The sequence below is a fragment of the Salvelinus alpinus genome, chromosome 10, assembly GCF_045679555.1.
Source record: "Salvelinus alpinus chromosome 10, SLU_Salpinus.1, whole genome shotgun sequence".
NCBI classification, from domain to species: Eukaryota; Metazoa; Chordata; class Actinopteri; order Salmoniformes; family Salmonidae; genus Salvelinus; species Salvelinus alpinus.
In genome coordinates, this window is record NC_092095.1 from 60,679,093 (window position 1) to 60,699,634 (window position 20,542).

At 43.3% G+C, this 20,542-nt stretch overlaps 1 protein-coding gene across 19 annotated transcripts in view; it reads right to left on the bottom strand.

The window, feature by feature from the left end:
• LOC139532488 (tensin-1-like) overlaps window positions 1-20,542 on the bottom strand; it is a 211,605-nt gene that overhangs the window by 62,794 nt on the left and 128,269 nt on the right. For 18 of the 19 annotated variants that reach the window (XM_071330141.1, XM_071330137.1, XM_071330129.1 and 15 more), the window contains one exon: window positions 123-170. In XM_071330141.1, coding sequence (XP_071186242.1) covers window positions 123-170 — 48 coding nt within the window. Of the gene's footprint in view, window positions 1-122; window positions 171-14,287; window positions 14,327-20,542 lie in introns of those variants that run through there. The other variant, XM_071330148.1, reaches the window with a different exon arrangement.

Here is a 20,542-nt window from a genome sequence, read left to right on the forward strand (position 1 = left end):
GACAGGCCATGTGAGTGTCTGTCTGTACCAAAAAGCGGTAGGGTGAAGTTAGACCTTAGACACTGATCTATGGTCAGTTTAGCATAAAGGTTAGGATACACACACACACATTGTGTACACACCGGCTTGGTAGGTGATCCGGTAGGTGCCACACATGCATCTGCCAGGACCTGTAGAGACAGAGAGAGAGGATCAGGTTAGGACACGAATCTCAGAATCCTCTATCTATCTATCTATCTATCTATCTCTATATCTATCTATATATATCGCACATTTTGGGCGGGAGGTTGAGGGAAAGAGAGAGTGAGGAAGAGAGAGAGAGAGTGAGGAAGAGAGAGAGAGAGAGAGAGCGAAAGAGAGCGAGAGAGAGAGGATTGACACGTCTCTTGAATAGTACAGTATTTGCCAAGTCACTTGGGACCTCACAGAAATAGGCTAAGAGAATAAGAAAAATAAAGAATACAAGTAAACTGTTGGGAAAATACTGTCTGGTGGCTGAACTACCTTCACCCCTTCCTCACACAACTTTGACTATCATGTGATAGAGGTCTAGATTTGATCAAACCTGGCACACAATTCTGATGACATTGATATCAAACAGTAAGAACAAGGAGGAGCATACCGATGCCATATCAAGGAGATTGAATTGAGTACTGACCATTTAATAGTATGTGTGTAATTGAGTACTGACTATATAATGGTATGTGTGTAATTGAGTACTGACTATATAATGGCTGTGTACAGGTACAGTGATCGGCTGTTCTGACAGCTGATGCTTAAAGTTAGTGAGGGAGATATAAGTCTCCAGCTTCAGTGATTTTTGCAATTCGTTCCAGTCATTGGCAGTAAAGAACCGGAAGGAAAGGCGGCCAAAGAAAGTGTTGCTATGGTGGGGATGACCAGTGAAATATACCTGCGCGTGCTACGGGTGGGTGTTGCTATGGCGACCAGTGAGCTGAGATAAGGCGGGGCTTTACCTAGCAAAGATTTATAGATGACCTGGAGCCAGTGTGTTTACTATATAATGGTAAGTGTGTAATTGAGTACTGACTATATAATGGTATGTGTGTAATTGAATACTGACTATATCATGGTATGTGCGTAATTGAGTACTGACTATATAATGGTATGTGCGTAATTGAGTACTGACTGTATAATGGAATGTGTGTAATTGAGTACTGAGTATATAATGATATGTGTGTAATTGAGTACTGACTATATAATGGTATGTGTGTAATTGAGTACTGACTATATAGTGGTATGTGTGTAATTGAGTACTGACTATATAATGGTATGTGTGTAATTGAGTACTGACTGTATAATGGAATGTGTGTAATTGAGTACTGAGTATATACTGGTATGTGGGTAATTGAGTACTGACTATATAATGGTATGTGTGTAATTGAATACTGACTATATAATGGTATGTACGTAATTGAGTACTGACTATATAATGGTATGTGTGTAATTGATTACTGACTATATAATGGTGTCTGCCTAAATGAGTACTGACTATATAATGGTATGTGTGTAATTGAGTACTGACAATATAATGGTATGTGTGTAATTGAGTACTGCCTATATAATGGCAAGTGTGTAATTGAGTACTGACTACATAATGGTATGTGCGTAATTGAGTACTGACTATATAATGGTATGTGTGTAATTGAGTACTGCCTATATAATGGCAAGTGCGTAATTGAGTACTGACTACATAATGGTATGTGCATAATTGAGTACTGACTATATAATGGTATGTGCGTAATTGAGTACTGACTATATAATGGTATGTGCGTAATTGAGTACTGACTATATAATGATATGTGTGTAATTGAGTACTGACTATATAGTGGTATGTGTGTAATTGAGTACTGCCTATATAATGGCAAGTGTGTAATTGAGTACTGACTACATAATGGTATGTGCGTAATTGAGTACTGACTTTATAATGGTATGTGTGTAATTGAGTACTGACTATATAATGGTATGTGTGTAATTGAGTACAGGCATTATAATACCGTTAGGAAAATCCTTGGTTCATAGACTAGTTAAATTACTCAATGACTCAATGACTGTATGAGACACATGCACTAATGCATACTGTTTCCCCCCCATCCTCCGCACACACACACACACACACACACACACACACACACACACACACACACACACACACACACACACACACACACACACACACACACACACACACACACACACACACACACACACACACACACACACACACACACACAGTGCAGTCAGGGGTTATAATGTCAGTGAGTACAGCTGAGAGAGCGAGAGTCATTGGTTTAAAAGTCAGTGTATCTGCCTCAGGTTCTAATGAAGCTCAGCTGGAATAATAGGATTAGTGGTCTGCACTGCAGCACCAACACACATCACACACCATCACACGCAGGAGAATAAACAGAACAGACAAAGAGGGGGAGGGAGGGAGGGAGGGAGGGAGGGAGGGAGGGAGGGAGGGAGGGAGGGAGGGAGGGAGGGAGGGAGGGAGGGAGGGAGGGAGGGAGGGAGGGAGGGAGGGAACAGAACAGTACATCCTATTTTATTGAAGTTTTACTGGCGCAGGGTTAAGCAACGAGCTACTGTGCTTCTGACAAATAGACCACATGAATAATACCCTGACATCAGAAAAAGGTCACTTTCAGTAGCTGCACTTAGTTATTGTCAACAACACAAATGAAAGTACAGACGTAGGATCTTAATTTGAGACAGTATCCTACAGCAGGAAAATAATCCTGCAGCAACAGGAAATGTTCATTATTATGTGGATTATAATGAATGTTTTTAGAGGTTGCTACATTTTTTGAAAGGGAAAATCAAGGGTAAAAAAGAGATCAGGGGAAGAACATGGATTATTCAAGAGAGATTGATCATGTCATTCATATCGGTGTGTCCTCAAATAGATTGTGATGTCACGTAACTCAGTTAGGATCTATTTTTGCATTTTTTACTTCAGTTTATTTTAGTAAATACTTTCTATAACAAGTAAGCAGTTCACTGTAAGGTCTACACCTGTTGTATTCGGCGCATGTGACAAATACAATTTGATTTGATTTGATAGTGAGTCAGCGTAATCAATATTGAATTAGCGATTGTCTTCATGATAGAGACTGCATATCGCACTGCTCTCAGGTAACACTACAAGTCCTGCTGTCACACAACTCAGTTATGTATCTTCATAGAATCACTACTGAGTTAGTTAGATATCACGGGCATGGTCCAGACAAAAGGTTTTCACTCTCTGTTTCCCTGTTTCTTCCCTAAATCTAGAATGTTCTTTTTCAGTCATGTCAACAGGATGTTTTCCAGGCGAACAGCAACATGAATGATGGGCTGTGATTGAGTGTGCGTGTGCGTGTGTGTGCATGCTTGCTTGCTTACGTGTGTGTGTGTGTGTGTGTGTGTGTGTGTGTGTGTGTGTGTGTGTGTGTGTGTGTGTGTGTGTGTGTGTGTGTGTGTGTGTGTGTGTGTGTGTGTGTGTGTGTGTGTGTGTGTGTGTGTGTGTGTGTGTGTGTGTGTGTGTGTGCTTATACGTGTGTGTGCGCGCGCGTGTGTGTGTGTGTGTGTGTGTGTGTGTGTGTGTGTGTGTGTGTGTGTGTGTGTGTGTGTGTGTGTGTGTGTGTGTGTGTGTGTGTGTGTGTGTGTGTGTGTGTGTGTGTGTGTGTGTGTGTGTGTGCGTGTGTGCGTGCTTATACGTGTGTGTGTGTGTGTGTGTGTGTGCATGCTTGCTTGCTTATGTGTGTGTGTGTGTGTGCTTATACGTGTGTGTTTGTGTGACTGTCAGCGGATGTTTGTGAGCAGTGAGATGACAGTATCAGTGGACAGCAGACACACAGAGGAAGGGAGCCATGGTAATCAGTTTGATATTGAGAGACTGATCCCTAATTGACAGACTAATTACAAGCTCCAGTCTGTGTTGTGTTGTTACGTTACACCTCACTACTGATTATGGCTGTATGGTTAAAGTGAAAATCAAAAACAGATCTTTTTGTATTTTATTTCATTGGTCCACTGTTGAGCAGCCACGTCATCATGATGATGTCTTTTATATTCAGTTCAATATCTTGACAACTTGACTGCTGACATGCAAAACATTTTGGGACTGTATCAACAGTGGACTAATGAAACAAATACCAAAAGATAGTTTTTGAGTGAATTTTCCCTTTAAATCACAGCCAAGCCCATCATTGACCTGTGTGGACCTTTACTGACTAACCCTAACTACATACACACACACATGAACGAGAGAGAGAGAAGCGAGGAGAGAGTGAGTGACAGGGAGAAATGGAGAAAGGGAGAGAGAGAATACAAGAGAAAACGAGAGAAGAATACAAGAGAAAAACGTGGGAGGCTGTAACCCATCCAATGTGCTCTGTGTGTTAAGCCCTGTCTAACTCTACAAGCTCTGTTTGTTAAGCTCTCTCTAACTCTACAGGCTCTGTGTGCTAAGCCCTCTCTAACTCTACAGGATTTGTGTGTTAAGCCATGTCTAACTCTACAGGCTCTGTGTGTTAAACCCTGTCTAACTCTACAGGCTTTGTGTGTTAAACCCTGTCTAACTCTACGGGCTCTGTGTGTTAAGCCCTCTCTAACTCTACAGACTTTGTGTGTTAAGCCCTGTCTAACTCTACAGGCTCTGTGTGTTAAGCCCTGTCTAACTCTACGGGCTCTGTGTGTTAAACCCTGTCTAACTCTACAGGCCTTGTGTGTTAAGCCCTGTCGAACTCTACAGGCTGTGTGTTAAGCCCTGTCTAACTCTACAAGCTGTGTGTTAAGCCCAGTCTAACTCCACAGGCTCTGTGTGTTAAGCCCTGTCTAACTCTACAGGCTCTGTGTGTTAAACCCTGTCTAACTCTACAGGCTCTGTGTGTTAAGCCATGTCTAACTCTACAAGCTGTGTGTTAAGCCCTGTCTAACTCTACAGGCTGTGTGTTAAGCCCTGTCTAACTCTACAGGCTCTGTGTGTTAAACCCTGTCTAACTCTACAGGCTCTGTGTGTTAAACCCTGTCTAACTCTACAGGCTCTGTGTGTTAAGCCCTGTCTAACTCTACAGGCTCTGTGTGTTAAACCCTGTCTAACTCCACAGGCTCTGTGTGGTAAACCCTGTCTAACTCCACAGGCTCTGTGTGTTAAGCCCTGTCTAACTCCACAGGCTCTGTGTGTTAAGCCCTGTCTAACTCTACAGGCTCTGTGTGTTAAACCCTGTCTAACTCCACAGGCTCTGTGTGTTAAGCCCTGTCTAGCTCTACAGGCTCTGTGTGTTAAGCCCTGTCTAACTCTACAGGCTCTGTGTGTTAAGCCCTGTCTAACTCTACAGGCTCTGTGTGTTAAGCCCTGTCTAACTCATTCCCCAAACATTGTCATTAGGTTTCCAGGTAATGTAATAACACTATGTACCAGTAACGTATTTAGAACACACAGCAGCAACAGAATGTGAGAACAATGTTCTGGGAACGTTCTTGCCACATCAGGTGAATGTTTTCTACAAATCATCAACACAACTGGACAGTGTTTGTGTTGTGAGAAAAATTGCCGCAACCTAACGAATGTCCTGGAAACTTTCACAGAACAAATGTTGGTGCACACCCAGACCAACCATCTGCTGTGTATAATAATGACCTGAGGAGACAGAGGGAGGCTAGATGACATGATTTAGAGGAACGATGACTGACATTAGAACATACTGTACGTATCACGTTTAAGTGACACAGCGTTCGTTTTTTCTCATCAGTACTTCAGTCATCATGAAACTGTCACCAAAGGATGCCGTGTTAATGATTGGCAATAGAATCATTGTTCTGATGATAAGCTGACGTTCCCTCAACGTATATATAGGTATGCTGTCTGGATATTATTGCCTAAACGGTTACAGAAGATCATCAGCACCCATAGGAAAAACTCTTAACAGCAACGGGTGACTTTTGGAGGATTTCTTGGTTGCTATAGCAACAGGGAGAGTGCATAACAAACTCCGGTGGGCTGACATTTGTTTGACTAAGTCCAGATTTATCTATCCTAGCAGATCCCAGTGAATCCACATATTACACTGTAACTACTATGGGCCTGGATGGGGGGGGCGTACATGAGAAACAGAGAGAGAAACTTAGAAGAGTTAGTGTGTGTGTGTGCGTTAATATGTGTGTGTACGTTAATGTGTGTGTGGTGTGTGTGTGTGCGCCTGTGTCTCTAATATGTATGATACTAAGGTCGGGCCCCCAGGGGCCCCCTCATAGAGTCAGTTAATGTGTGCTGTTTAAACCCTCTATACCTACTAACTGGAGCTGTGACTGACACAGATATATCACTGTCAGTCTGAGGAGCCTTCTTCCTTTATTCACAGCTGACAGCAAACAGTTCTCAGCACCGCTCAGCACCGTGGTACTCAGCCATCCCACTGAAGGAGATGTGGCTCAGCACCGTGGTACTCAGCCATCCCACTGAAGGAGATGTGGCTCAGCACCGTGGTACTCAGCCATCCCACTGAAGGAGATGTGGCTCAGCACCGTGGTACTCAGCCATCCCACTGAAGGAGATGTGGCTCAGCACCGTGGTACTCAGCCATCCCACTGAAGGAGATGTGGCTCAGCACCATGGTACTCAGCCATCCCAGTGAAGGAGATGTGGCTCAGCACCGTGGTACTCAGCCATCCCAGTGAAGGAGATGTGGCTCAGCACCATGGTACTCAGCCATCCCAGTGAAGGAGATGTGGCTCAGCCCCGTGGTACTCAGGCCTTCAGCCATCCCACTGAAGGAGATGTGGCTCAGCACCATGGTACTCAGCCATCCCAGTGAAGGAGATGTGGCTCAGCACCGTGGTACTCAGGTCTTCAGCCATCCCACTGAAGGAGATGTGGCTCAGCACCATGGTACTCAGCCATCCCAGTGAAGGAGATGTGGCTCAGCACCGTGGTGCTCAGGTCTTCAGCCATCCCACTGAAGGAGATGTGGCTCAGCAGCATGGTGCTCAGGTCTTCAGCCATCCCACTGAAGGAGATGTGGCTCAGCAGCATGGTGCTCAGGTCTTCAGCCATCCCACTGAAGGAGATGTGGCTCAGCACCTTGGTGCTCAGGCCTTCAGCCATCCCAGTGAAGGAGATGTGGCTCAGCAGCATGGTGCTCAGGTCTTCAGCCATCCCAGTGAAGGAGATGTGGCTCAGCACCATGGTGCTCAGGTCTTCAGCCATCCCAGTGAAGGAGATGTGGCTCAGCACCATGGTGCTCAGGTCTTCAGCCATCCCAGTGAAGGAGATGTGGCTCAGCACGATGGTGCTCAGGCCTTCAGCCATCCCAGTGAAGATGTGGCTCAGCACTGTGGTACTCAGGCCTGCAGCCATCCCAGTGAAGATGTGGCGTCCTCTCTAAAAGGTCAGGCCTCGGAAAGTGCACAGGCGTAGGTTTTATCAGAGACGGACAGGCATATTAAAAAAGACAGACTGAGAGATAAAGAGAGAGAAGAAGGGACCAAAATAGATAAAGAGACAGGCATGCATACATACAGATATGGAGGTAAAAACAGACAGACAGACAGACAGACAGACAGACAGACAGACAGACAGACAAAAACAGCCTGACAGCTCGAGAGACAAACAGATAAAACCAAATGAATCACTTCCCCAAAAAAAACATTCACACCAACTCAAAACTAATCTGCGTCATCTCCTCAATTTAGCCTCATAGCTCATTCTGACTACATCGCTATGGAACCTAGTGAACAATACCCAACCTGATGCATCCATATATGGCAGGTGGAATCAGTGTCTCAGACTGGACTAATATGGATCTACTGGGCTTAGGACCCACTCAGACTGGACTAATATGGATCTACTGGACTTAGGACCCACTCAGACTGGACTAATATGGATCTACTGGACTTAGGACCCACTCAGACTGGACTAATATGGATCTACTGGACTTAGGACCCACTCAGACGGGACTAATATGGATCTACTGGGCTTAGGACCCACTCAGACTGGACTAATATGGATCTACTGGACTTAGGACCCACTCAGACTGGACTAATATGGATCTACTGGGCTTAGGACCCACTCAGACTGGACTAATATGGATCTACTGGACTTAGGACCCACTCAGACTGGACTAATATGGATCTACTGGACTTAGGACCCACTCAGACTGGACTAATATGGATCTACTGGGCTTAGGACCCACTCAGACTGGACTAATATGGATCTACTGGACTTAGGACCCACTCAGACTGGACTAATATGGATCTACTGGACTTAGGACCCACTCAGACTGGACTAATATGGATCTACTGGACTTAGGACCCACTCAGACTGGACTAATATGGATCTACTGGACTTAGGACCCATTCAGACTGGACTAATATGGATCTACTGGGCTTAGGACACATTCAGACGGGACTAATATGGATCTACTGGGCTTAGGACCCACTCAGACTGGACTAATATGGATCTACTGGACTTAGGACCCACTCAGACTGGACTAATATGGATCTACTGAGCTTAGGACACATTCAGACGGGACTAATATGGATCTACTGGGCTTAGGACCCATTCAGACGGGACTAATATGGATCTACTGGGCTTAGGACACATTCAGATGGGACTAATATGGATCTACTGGGCTTAGGACACATTCAGACGGGACTAATATAGATCTACTGGGCTTAGGACCCACTCAGACTGGACTAATATGGATCTACTGGGCTTAGGACACATTCAGACGGGACTAATATGGATCTACTGGGCTTAGGACCCACTCAGACTGGACTAATATGGATCTACTGGGCTTAGGACCCACTCAGACTGGACTAATGTGGATCTACTGGGCTTAGGACCCACTCAGACTGGACTAATATGGATCTACTGGGCTTAGGACCCACTCAGACTGGACTAATATGGATATACTGGGCTTAGGACCCACTCAGACTGGACTAATGTGGATCTACTGGGCTTAGGACCCACTCAGACTGGACTAATATGGATCTACTGGGCTTAGGACCCATTCAGACTGGACTAATATGGATCTACTGGGCTTAGGACCCACTCAGACTGGACTAATGTGGATCTACTGGGCTTAGGACCCACTCAGACTGGACTAATATGGATCTACTGGGCTTAGGACCCACTCAGACTGGACTAATATGGATCTACTGGGCTTAGGACCCACTCAGACTGGACTAATATGGATCTACTGGACTTAAGACCCACTCAGACTGGACTAATATGGATCTACTGGGCTTAGGACCCACTCAGACTGGACTAATGTGGATCTACTGGGCTTAGGACCCACTCAGACTGGACTAATATGGATCTACTGGGCTTAGGACCCACTCAGACTGGACTAATATGGATATACTGGGCTTAGGACCCATTCAGACGGGACTAATATGGATCTACTGGGCTTAGGACCCATTCAGACGGGACTAATATGGATCTACTGGGCTTAGGACCCACTCAGACTGGACTAATGTGGATATACTGGGCTTAGGACCCACTCAGACTGGACTAATGTGGATCTACTGGACTTAAGACCCACTCAGACTGGACTAATATGGATCTACTGGGCTTAGGACCCACTCAGACTGGACTAATGTGGATCTACTGGGCTTAGGACCCACTCAGACTGGACTAATATGGATCTACTGGGCTTAGGACCCACTCAGACTGGACTAATATGGATATACTGGGCTTAGGACCCATTCAGACGGGACTAATATGGATCTACTGGGCTTAGGACCCATTCAGACGGGACTAATATGGATCTACTGGGCTTAGGACCCACTCAGACTGGACTAATGTGGATATACTGGGCTTAGGACCCACTCAGACTGGACTAATGTGGATCTACTGGGCTTAGGACCCACTCAGACTGGACTAATGTGGATATACCAGGCTTAGGACCCACTCAGACTGGACTAATGTGGATATACCAGGCTTAGGACCCATTCAGACTGGACTAATATGGATCTACTGGGCTCCCAGGTACCCGTCTGCACACTTTTCAAAGCCATGCCAGGCGTCTGTTATACAGCCATTTTAGTGCTTTTTCTCCCTCTGTTTTAAGGTCCAAAGCCTGTAAAATGATATTGTTTTGTTGAGTCACTCTGGCTCTGTGTTGGTGAGGGAGGGAGAGAGAGAGAGAGAGAGAGAGAGAGAGAGAGAGAGAGAGAGAGAGAGAGAGAGAGAGGTGTGTCTGAGTTGACCATAACAAATATGCCATGCCTGGTAAACAAGTACCACAAGTTCTCTATTGTAGAGGAGAGGGTGAGAGAGTCCAGCGAGGGGTTCATCTGTCCAGTCACGAGGAGGTCTTAGAAGGACCTGAGGCAGAACCAGACCCCCAGACAACTAGCCAACCAGCCTGCCTTTCTCTCAATCCCACCCCAGAAAAAGTGTCTCATCTGGAGTTTAAGTGGAGCAAGGCATTGCTCGTGGGGAGTCTTTCCACAGCACAGTATATCCACACTCCTAGCAGAGATATGGCTGCATCACAAGTGGCTTCCTCTCCCAAAGAACACAACTCCCAAAGAACACAACTATAGTATAGGGTAGACAAGCTGGCAGTATACTGCCTGACACAAATCCATTTTCCCTGTGCAAAACCAAGCTTGAGGATTCTGATTGCTATGAAAAAAAGTGAAGGAATGCATAAATTCCCACCCCCCAGACGCGTGGGCTTCCAACAGGTTGGAACAAGCAGCCTTCCAGCGTACTGTACGCCAAGTAAGCATTTAGCATTCAGCTCCATACAACACCGTGCTAAGAGAGATTCAGCTCCATACAACACCGTGCTAAGAGAGATTCAGCTCCATACAACACAGTACTAAGAGAGATTCAGCTCCATACAACACAGTGCTAAGAGAGATTCAGCTCCATACAACACCGTGCTAAGAGAGATTCAGCTCCATACAACACCGTGCTAAGAGAGATTCAGCTCCATACAACACAGTGCTAAGAGAGATTCAGCTCCATACAACACAGTGCTAAGAGAGATTCAGCTCTATACAACACAGTGCTAAGAGAGATTCAGCTCTATACAACACAGTGTTAAGAGAGATTCAGCTCCATACAACACAGTGCTAAGAGAGATTCAGCTCTATACAACACAGTGTTAAGAGAGATTCAGCTCTATACAAAACAGTACTAAGAGAGATTCAGCTCTATACAACACAGTGCTAAGAGAGATTCAGCTCTATACAACACAGTACTAAGAGAGATTCAGCTCCATACAACACAGCGCTAAGAGAGATTCAGCTCTATACAACACAGTACTAAGAGACATTCAGCTCCATACAACACAGTGCTAAGAGAGATTCAGCTCCATACAACACAGTGCTAAGAGAGATTAATATACATACAACGCAGTGTTAAGAGAGATTCAGCTCTATATAACACAGTACTAAGAGAGATTCAGCTCCATACAACACAGTGCTAAGCGAGATTAATATACATACAACGCAGTGTTAAGAGAGATTCAGCTCCATACAACACAGTACTAAAAAAGATTAATATACATACAACACAGTACTAAGAGAGATTAATGTACATACAACACAGTACTAAGAGAGATTCAGCTCCATACAACACAGTGCTAAGAGAGATTCAGCTCCATACAACACAGTGCTAAGAGAGATTCAGCTCCTTACAACACAGTACTAAATAAGATTAATATACATACAACACAGTGCTAAGAGAGATTAATATACATACAACACAGTACTAAGAGACATTCAGCTCCATACAACACAGTACTAAGAGAGATTATTATACATAAACACAGTGCTAAGAGAGATTCAGCTCCATACAACACAGTGTTAAGAGAGATTCAGCTCCATACAACACAGTGCTAAGAGAGATTCAGCTCTATACAACACAGTACTAAGAGATATTAATGTACATACAACACAGTGCTAAGAGAGATTCAGCTCTATACAACACAGTACTAAGAGAGATTCAGCTCTATACAACACAGTGCTAAGAGAGATTCAGCTCCATACAACACAGTGCTAAGAGAGATTCAGCTCTATACAACACAGTACTAAGAGATATTAATGTACATACAACACAGTGCTAAGAGAGATTCAGCTCTATACAACACAGTACTAAGAGAGATTCAGCTCTATACAACACAGTGCTAAGAGAGATTCAGCTCCATACAACACAGTGTTAAGAGAGATTCAGCTCCATACAACACAGTGCTAAGAGAGATTCAGCTCCATACAACACAGTACTAAGAGAGATTCAGCTCTATACAACACAGTACTAAGAGATATTAATGTACATACAACACAGTGCTAAGAGAGATTCAGCTCTATACAACACAGTGTTAAGAGAGATTCAGCTCCATACAACACAGTGCTAAGAGAGATTCAGCTCTATACAACACAGTACTAAGATATATTAATGTACATACAACACAGTGCTAAGAGAGATTCAGCTCTATACAACACAGTACTAAGAGAGATTCAGCTCTATACAACACAGTGCTAAGAGAGATTCAGCTCCATACAACACAGTACTAAGAGAGATTCAGCTCTATACAACACAGTACTAAGAGAGATTCAGCTCTATACAACACAGTACTAAGAGAGATTCAGCTCCATACAACACAGTGCTAAGAGAGATTCAGCTCTATACAACACAGTACTAAGAGAGATTCAGCTCCATACAACACAGTGCTAAGAGAGATTCAGCTCTATACAACACAGTACTAAGAGAGATTAATATACATACAACACAGTGCTAAGAAAGATTCAGCTCCATACAACACAGTGCTAAGAGAGATTCAGCTCCATACAACACAGTGCTAAGAGAGATTAATATACATACAACACAGTGTTAAGAGAGATTCAGCTCTATACAACACAGTACTAAGAGAGATTCAGCTCCATACAACACAGTGCTAAGAGAGATTAATATACATACAACACAGTGTTAAGAGAGGTTCAGCTCTATACAACACAGTACTAAGAGAGATTCAGCTCCATACAACACAGTGTTAAGAGAGATTAATATACATACAACACAGTGTTAAGCGAGATTAATATACATACAACACAGTGTTAAGAGAGATTCAGCTCCATACAACACAGTGCTAAGAGAGATTCAGCTCTATACAACACAGTACTAAGAGAGATTCAGCTCCATACAACACAGTGCTAAGAGAGATTCAGCTCTATACAACACAGTACTAAGAGAGATTCAGCTCCATACAACACAGCGCTAAGAGAGATTCAGCTCTATACAACACAGTACTAAGAGAGATTAATGTACATACAACACAGTACTAAGAGAGATTAATGTACATACAACACAGTGCTAAGAGAGATTCAGCTCCATACAACACAGCGCTAAGAAAGATTAATATACATACAACACAGTGTTAAGAGAGATTCAGCTCCTTACAACACAGTACTAAAATAGATGAATATACATATAACTCAGTGCTAAGAGAGATTAATATACATACAACACAGTGTTAAGAGAGATTAATATACATACAACACAGTGTTAAGAGAGATTAATATACATACAACACAGTGTTAAGAGAGATTAATATACATACAACACAGTGCTAAGAGAGATTCAGCTCCATACAACACAGTGCTAAGAGAGATTCAGCTCCATACAACACAGTACTAAAAAAGATTAATATACATACAACACAGTGTTAAGAGAGATTCAGCTCCTTACAACACAGTACTAAAATAGATTAATATACATATAACTCAGTGCTAAGAGAGATTAATATACATACAACACAGTGCTAAGCGAGATGAATATACATACAACACAGTGTTAAGCGAGATTAATATACATACAACACAGTGTTATGAGAGATTCAGCTCCATACAACACAGTGCTAAGAGAGATTCAGCTCCATACAACACAGTGTTAAGAGAGATTCAGCTCCATACAACACAGTGTTAAGAGAGATTCAGCTCCATACAACACAGTGCTAAGAAAGATTCATATGCATACAACACAGTGCTAAGAGAGATTCAGCTCCGTACAACACAGTGTTAAGAGATTCAGCTCCGTACAACAAAGTGCTAAGAGAGATTAATATACATACAACACAGTGCTAAGAGACAGCATACTTGGCTGCTCCTATACTACAGAATTATTAATAGCCACTAAATACCACACAGACAGAACAACTATGACGATGACAGATACTGTTAGAAGTTGCAGTTAGGCACTGATCTAGGATCAGTATTCATTCTCACAAACCCTAACCAGAAGCATTAGCGAGAGAAACAGAAAACTGACCTCAGATCAGCATTGAGGGTTGCCTGACGACTCAACCTGAATTTAATTCCAAATTTTCTTCATACATTCATTCGGAAACTGACATCCTAGAAGTTGTTTGTGTGACTTATAAATGAGGGGAGTTGTACAAAACAAATTCCTCTGCGTTTGGAATGTCTCTAACAAATCTAACCAATCAAAGTATCAAAGTTGATAACGTCATCATGTAGGCCGGCTCTGGCCCAACCCATCAGTTTCTCAAACCAATCAGAACGTTCAGAATGTATTTGCATTCTAGAAATCATCGGGGAGGGAGGCCAATCCAGGCTCATGGCGGAGAAGAAACATCAGTTGGACAGAGCGATGTGAAAGGGAATCCAGGCAACATCTAGGGGAAACGTCACCCTACTCCTAAATGGTGAGTATGGGTGGAGATGTCGTCAGGGAGATAAATCTTCTCATTGGCTCCCATGAAAAAGAATCTTGCAGATCGAACCGCATTTGTGATTCCTGAAGCCTTCGCCTGCCCACACAAGAGAAACTGCAGTAGTAGTGGCAGTCTGCCTGGGCAAATAAATACCTCAGGTTCTAAGAGGCCAAATAAGGACGTCAAGCTGAACAGTACTTCAGATGGAGTTATAGAGCTAACCAGGCTTCTATTTGATTTGAATGGTAAACAAATATGTTGGTTATTGTGACGGAGAGTTCCTGTACAATCATGTTGGACATTTCGACACGACATCGAGCGTGTAATGTATTCCTCTGAATATCAGTGTATTACTGGCAGTTCTTTGGTGATGGTAAAATAAGACCTTGCGGTTGCAGAGAGATGGAGGGAAAGTTAAACCATCACAGTAACACAGTAGGAAAACATATGATGAATGACGACTAGCATGCTGCCAGGAGAATATCAAGCGGCTGTATTTCCAGCATGACGACACTTCCCCAGCCAACTGTTTCCAGTTCTATAGTCCATCAACACTACTTGACCGTAGCCAAACACAAACCGCTTAAAGGCAAGCTTTTCCATTTCCACGCCATAAAAACCCGTCTGCAACGCCAGACGTCATGGCGAGAACTTGATTGAGCTAACGACCTTCTCACTCGTCCCCGCTAGACGCTACTTTACCAGGCTACTTAGGAAAACAACCTCCCTTGGCTTTGGGGCTGCTAGAAGTGTACATCAACAGTATCTACAGACTGTACAGAGGTTTCCTGGCTTTCTACTGTATAACCTAGCCTCACTATATACTGTATAACCTAGCCTCACTATATACTGTATACACTAGATTCACTATATACTGTATAACCTAGCCTCACTATATACTGTATAACCTAGCCTCACTATATACTGTATAACCTAGCCTCACTATATACTGTATAACCTAGCCTCACTATATACTGTATACACTAGATTCACTATATACTGTATAACCTAGCCTCACTATATACTGTATAACCTAGCCTCACTATATACTGTACTAGATTCACTATATACTGTATAACCTAGCCTCACTATATACTGTATACACTAGATTCACTATATACTGTATAACCTAGCCTCACTATATACTGTATAACCTAGCCTCACTATATACTGTATACACTAGCCTCACTATATACTGTATACACTAGATTCACTATATACTGTATAACCTAGCCTCACTATATACTGTATACACTAGATTCACTATATACTGTATAACCTAGCCTCACTATATACTGTATAACCTAGCCTCACTATATACTGTATAACCTAGCCTCACTATATACTGTATAACCTAGCCTCACTATATACTGTATAACCTAGCCTCACTATATACTGTATACACTAGATTCACTATATACTGTATAACCTAGCCTCACTATATACTGTACACACTAGATTCACTATATACTGTATAACCTAGCCTCACTATATACTGTATAACCTAGCCTCACTATATACTGTACACACTAGATTCACTATATACTGTATACCCTAGCCTCACTATATACAATAGCCTAGACCCACTATTTACTGTATACCCAAGACCCACTATGTAATGTATTCCCTAGCCTAGACCCACTATGTAATTTATACCCTAGCCATGCCCACTATGTACAGTATACCCTAGCCTAGACCCACTATGTACTGTATACCCTAGCCATGCCCACTATGTACTGTATACCCTAGCCTAGACCCACTATGTACTGTATACCCTAGCCATGCCCACTATGCACTGTATACCCTAGCCATGCCCACTATGTACTGTATACCCTAGCCTAAACCCACGATCTACTGTATACCCTAGCTTAGACCCACTATGTACTGTATACCCTAGCCATGCCCACTATGTACTGTATACCCTAGCCTAGACCCACTATGTACTGTATACCCTAGCCTATGCCCACTATGTACTGTATACCCTAGCCTAGACCCACTATGTACTGTATACCCTAGCCTAGACCCACTATGTACTGTATACACTAGCCATGCCCACTATGTACTGTATACCCTAGCCTAAACCCACGATCTACTGTATACCCTAGCCATGCCCACTATGTACTGTATACCCTAGCCTAGACCCACTATGTACTGTATACCCTAGCCTAAACCCATGATCTACTGTATACCCTAGCCTAGACCCACTATGTACTGTATACCCTAGCCTAGACCCACTATGTACTGTATACCCTAGCCTAGACCCACTATGTACTGTATACCCTAGCCATGCCCACTTTGTACTGTATACACTAGCCTAGACCCACTATGTACTGTATCCCATAGCCTAGACCCACTATGTACTGTATACCCTAGACCCACTATGTAATGTATTCCCTAGCCTAGATCCACTATGTACTGTATACCCTAGCCATGCCCACTATGTACTGTATACCCTAGCCATGCCCACTATGTACTGTATACCCTAGCCATGCCCACTATGCACTGTATACCCTAGCCATGCCCACTATGTACTGTATACCCTAGCCATGCCCACTATGTACTGTATACCCTAGCCTAAACCCACGATCTACTGTATACCCTAGCCTAGACCCACTATGTACTGTATACCCTAGCCATACCCACTATGTACTGTATACCCTAGCCTAGACCCACTATGTACTGTATACCCTAGCCATGCCCACTATGTACTGTATACCCTAGCCTAGACCCACTATGTACTGTATACCCTAGCCATGCCCACTATGTACAGTTTACCCTAGCCTAGACCCACTATGTACTGTATACCCTAGCCTAGACCACTATGTACTGTATACACTAGCCATGCCCACTATGTACTGTATACCCTAGCCTAAACCCACGATCTACTGTATACCCTAGCCATGCCCACTATGTACTGTATACCCTAGCCTAGACCCACTATGTACTGTATACCCTAGCCTAAACCCATGATCTACTGTATACCCTAGCCTAGACCCACTATGTACTGTATACCCTAGCCTAGACCCACTATGTACTGTATACCCTAGCCATGCCCACTATGTATTGTATACCCTAGACCCACTATGTAATGTATTCCCTAGCCTAGACCCACTATGTAATGTATTCCCTAGCCATGCCCACTATGTACCGTATACCTTAGCCCAGCTCCACTATGTACTGTATACCCTAGCCATGCCCACTATGTACTGTATACCCTAGCCTAGACCCACTATGTACTGTATACCCTAGCCATGCCCACTATGCACTGTATACCCTAGCCATGCCCACTATGTACTGTATACCCTAGCCATACCCACTATGTACTGTATACCCTAGCCTAGACCCACTATGTACTGTATACCCTAGCCATGCCCACTATGTACTGTATACCCTAGCCTAGACCCACTATGTACTGTATACCCTAGCCTAGACCCACTATGTACTGTATACCCTAGACATGCCCACTATGTACTGTGTACCCTAGCCTAGACCCACTATGTACTGTATACCCTAGCCATGCCCACTATGTACTGTATACCCTAGCCTAGACCCACTATGTACTGTATACCCTAGCCTAGACCCACTATGTACTGTATACCCTAGCCTAGACCCACTATGTACTGTATACCCTAGCCTAGACCCACTATGCACTGTATACCCTAGCCTAGACCCACCCTGTACTGTATACCCTAGCCTAGACCCACTATATACTGTATACCCTAGCCTAGACCCACTATGTACTGTATACCCTAGCCTAGACCCACTATGTACTGTATACCCTAGCCTAGACCCACTATGTACTGTATACCCTAGCCTAGACCCACTATGTACTGTATACCCTAGCCTAGACCCACTATGTACTGTATACCCTAGCCTAGACCCACTATGTACTGTATACCCTAGCCATGCCCACTATGTACTGTATACCCTAGCCTAGACCCACTATGTACTGTATACCCTAGCCTAGACCCACTATGTACTGTATACCCTAGCCTAGACCCACTATGTACTGTATACCCTAGCCTAGACTCACTATGTACTGTATACCCTAGCCTAGACCCACTATGTACTGTATACCCTAGCCTAGACCCACTATGTACTGTATACCCTAGCCTAGACCCACTATGTACTGTATACCCTAGCCATGCCCACTACGTACAGTAAATCAGATGGGAAAGACATGAGCATAATGTTGTACTGTACCTCTGGAAGAACTAACAGTGGAACATACTCTAGAGAGGTTCCAGGCAGGGTTGAGGTCACCAATTCAGTGAATGAACTTTATTCAGTATTGTATAAAGTCCATCCCCATGCCCTCTCAGGAGGTCAGTGTGGACACACCAGGGTTGGGGCTCTGTGCCTCTCATGTTCGATCATATTCAGAAGTCCCCTCAACTGTCTCCATCCTAAGAAAACCCTTTAGAGAACCAACCATCCACAGGGTAACAGGTACAGTAAGGTAGCAGTCATCATAAACATCCACAAGGTAACAGGTACAGTAAGGTAGCAGTCATCATAAACATCCACAAGGTAACAGGTACAGTAAGGTAGCAGTCATCATAAACATCCACAAGGTAACAGGTACAGTAAGGTAGCAGTCATCATAAACATCCACAAGGTAACAGGTACAGTAAGGTAGCAGTCATCATAAACATCCACAAGGTAACAGGTACAGTAAGGTAGCAGTCATCATAAACATCCACAAGGTAACAGGTACAGTAAGGTAGCAGTCATCATAAACATCCACAAGGTAACAGGTACAGTAAGGTAGCAGTCATCATAAACATCCACAAGGTAACAGGTACAGTAAGGTAGCAGTCATCATAAACATCCACAAGGTAACAGGTACAGTAAGGTAGCAGTCATCATGATGTAACATCAACATCTGTTCAGCTCCTCAATGTCGTTTTGTGTTTTCAAATGTCTGGAACAAACCCTGAAATAACATAGAAAGAATGCTCCAGGGCCATACATACACACACCTCCAGTCCAGCTCGTCCAGTTGTCAAACATAACATTAACACAACTTTAACACAACACAACATTAACTCAACATTAAGACAACATTAAAACAACATTAACACAACACAACATTAACACAACATTAACTCAACATTAAGACACCATTAACACAACTTGAACTTAACTGTAGCACAACATTAACATAACATTAACACAACACAACATTAACACACATTAAAACAACATTAAGACAACATTAAAACAACTTGAACTTAACAGTAGCACAACATTAACATAACATAACATTAACACAACACAACATTAACACACATTAAAACAACATTAACACAACATTAACTCAACATTAAGACACCATTAACACAACTTGAACTTAACAGTAGCACAACATTAACATAACATTAACACACATTAAAACAACATTAAGCCAACACAACATTAACACAACATTAACATTAGTGTGGGAACACAAGATCCATTGGATCATGGTTAAACCACGGTTAGGGGTGAGTGTGTGTGCTGCCTACGGCCAACCTCTCATACCGTCTATGGATCCAACATTCAACCAAAACCACTGCCATACCTTCATAAGCACTGAATATCCTTCTCCAGAAGAAATAGATGAATATAATACGTGCAATTGTGGCTGGCGTTGGACGCAGGTTGAAAACCTCTGACGTGGAAGCCACCTGGCGTTTCATACCGAGGAGAGCTTCATAATGACCACACAAAGGCATCACATCTCCGCAGGATAGCTATTGGAGGTCCTAAGCAGGCATGCTATCGTCATTACTGGCCTGCGTGGCTGAGTTGAACTGAGTTGGACAGAGCTAATAGGAGTAGTATGCTCTATGGATGGTCCATGGCCA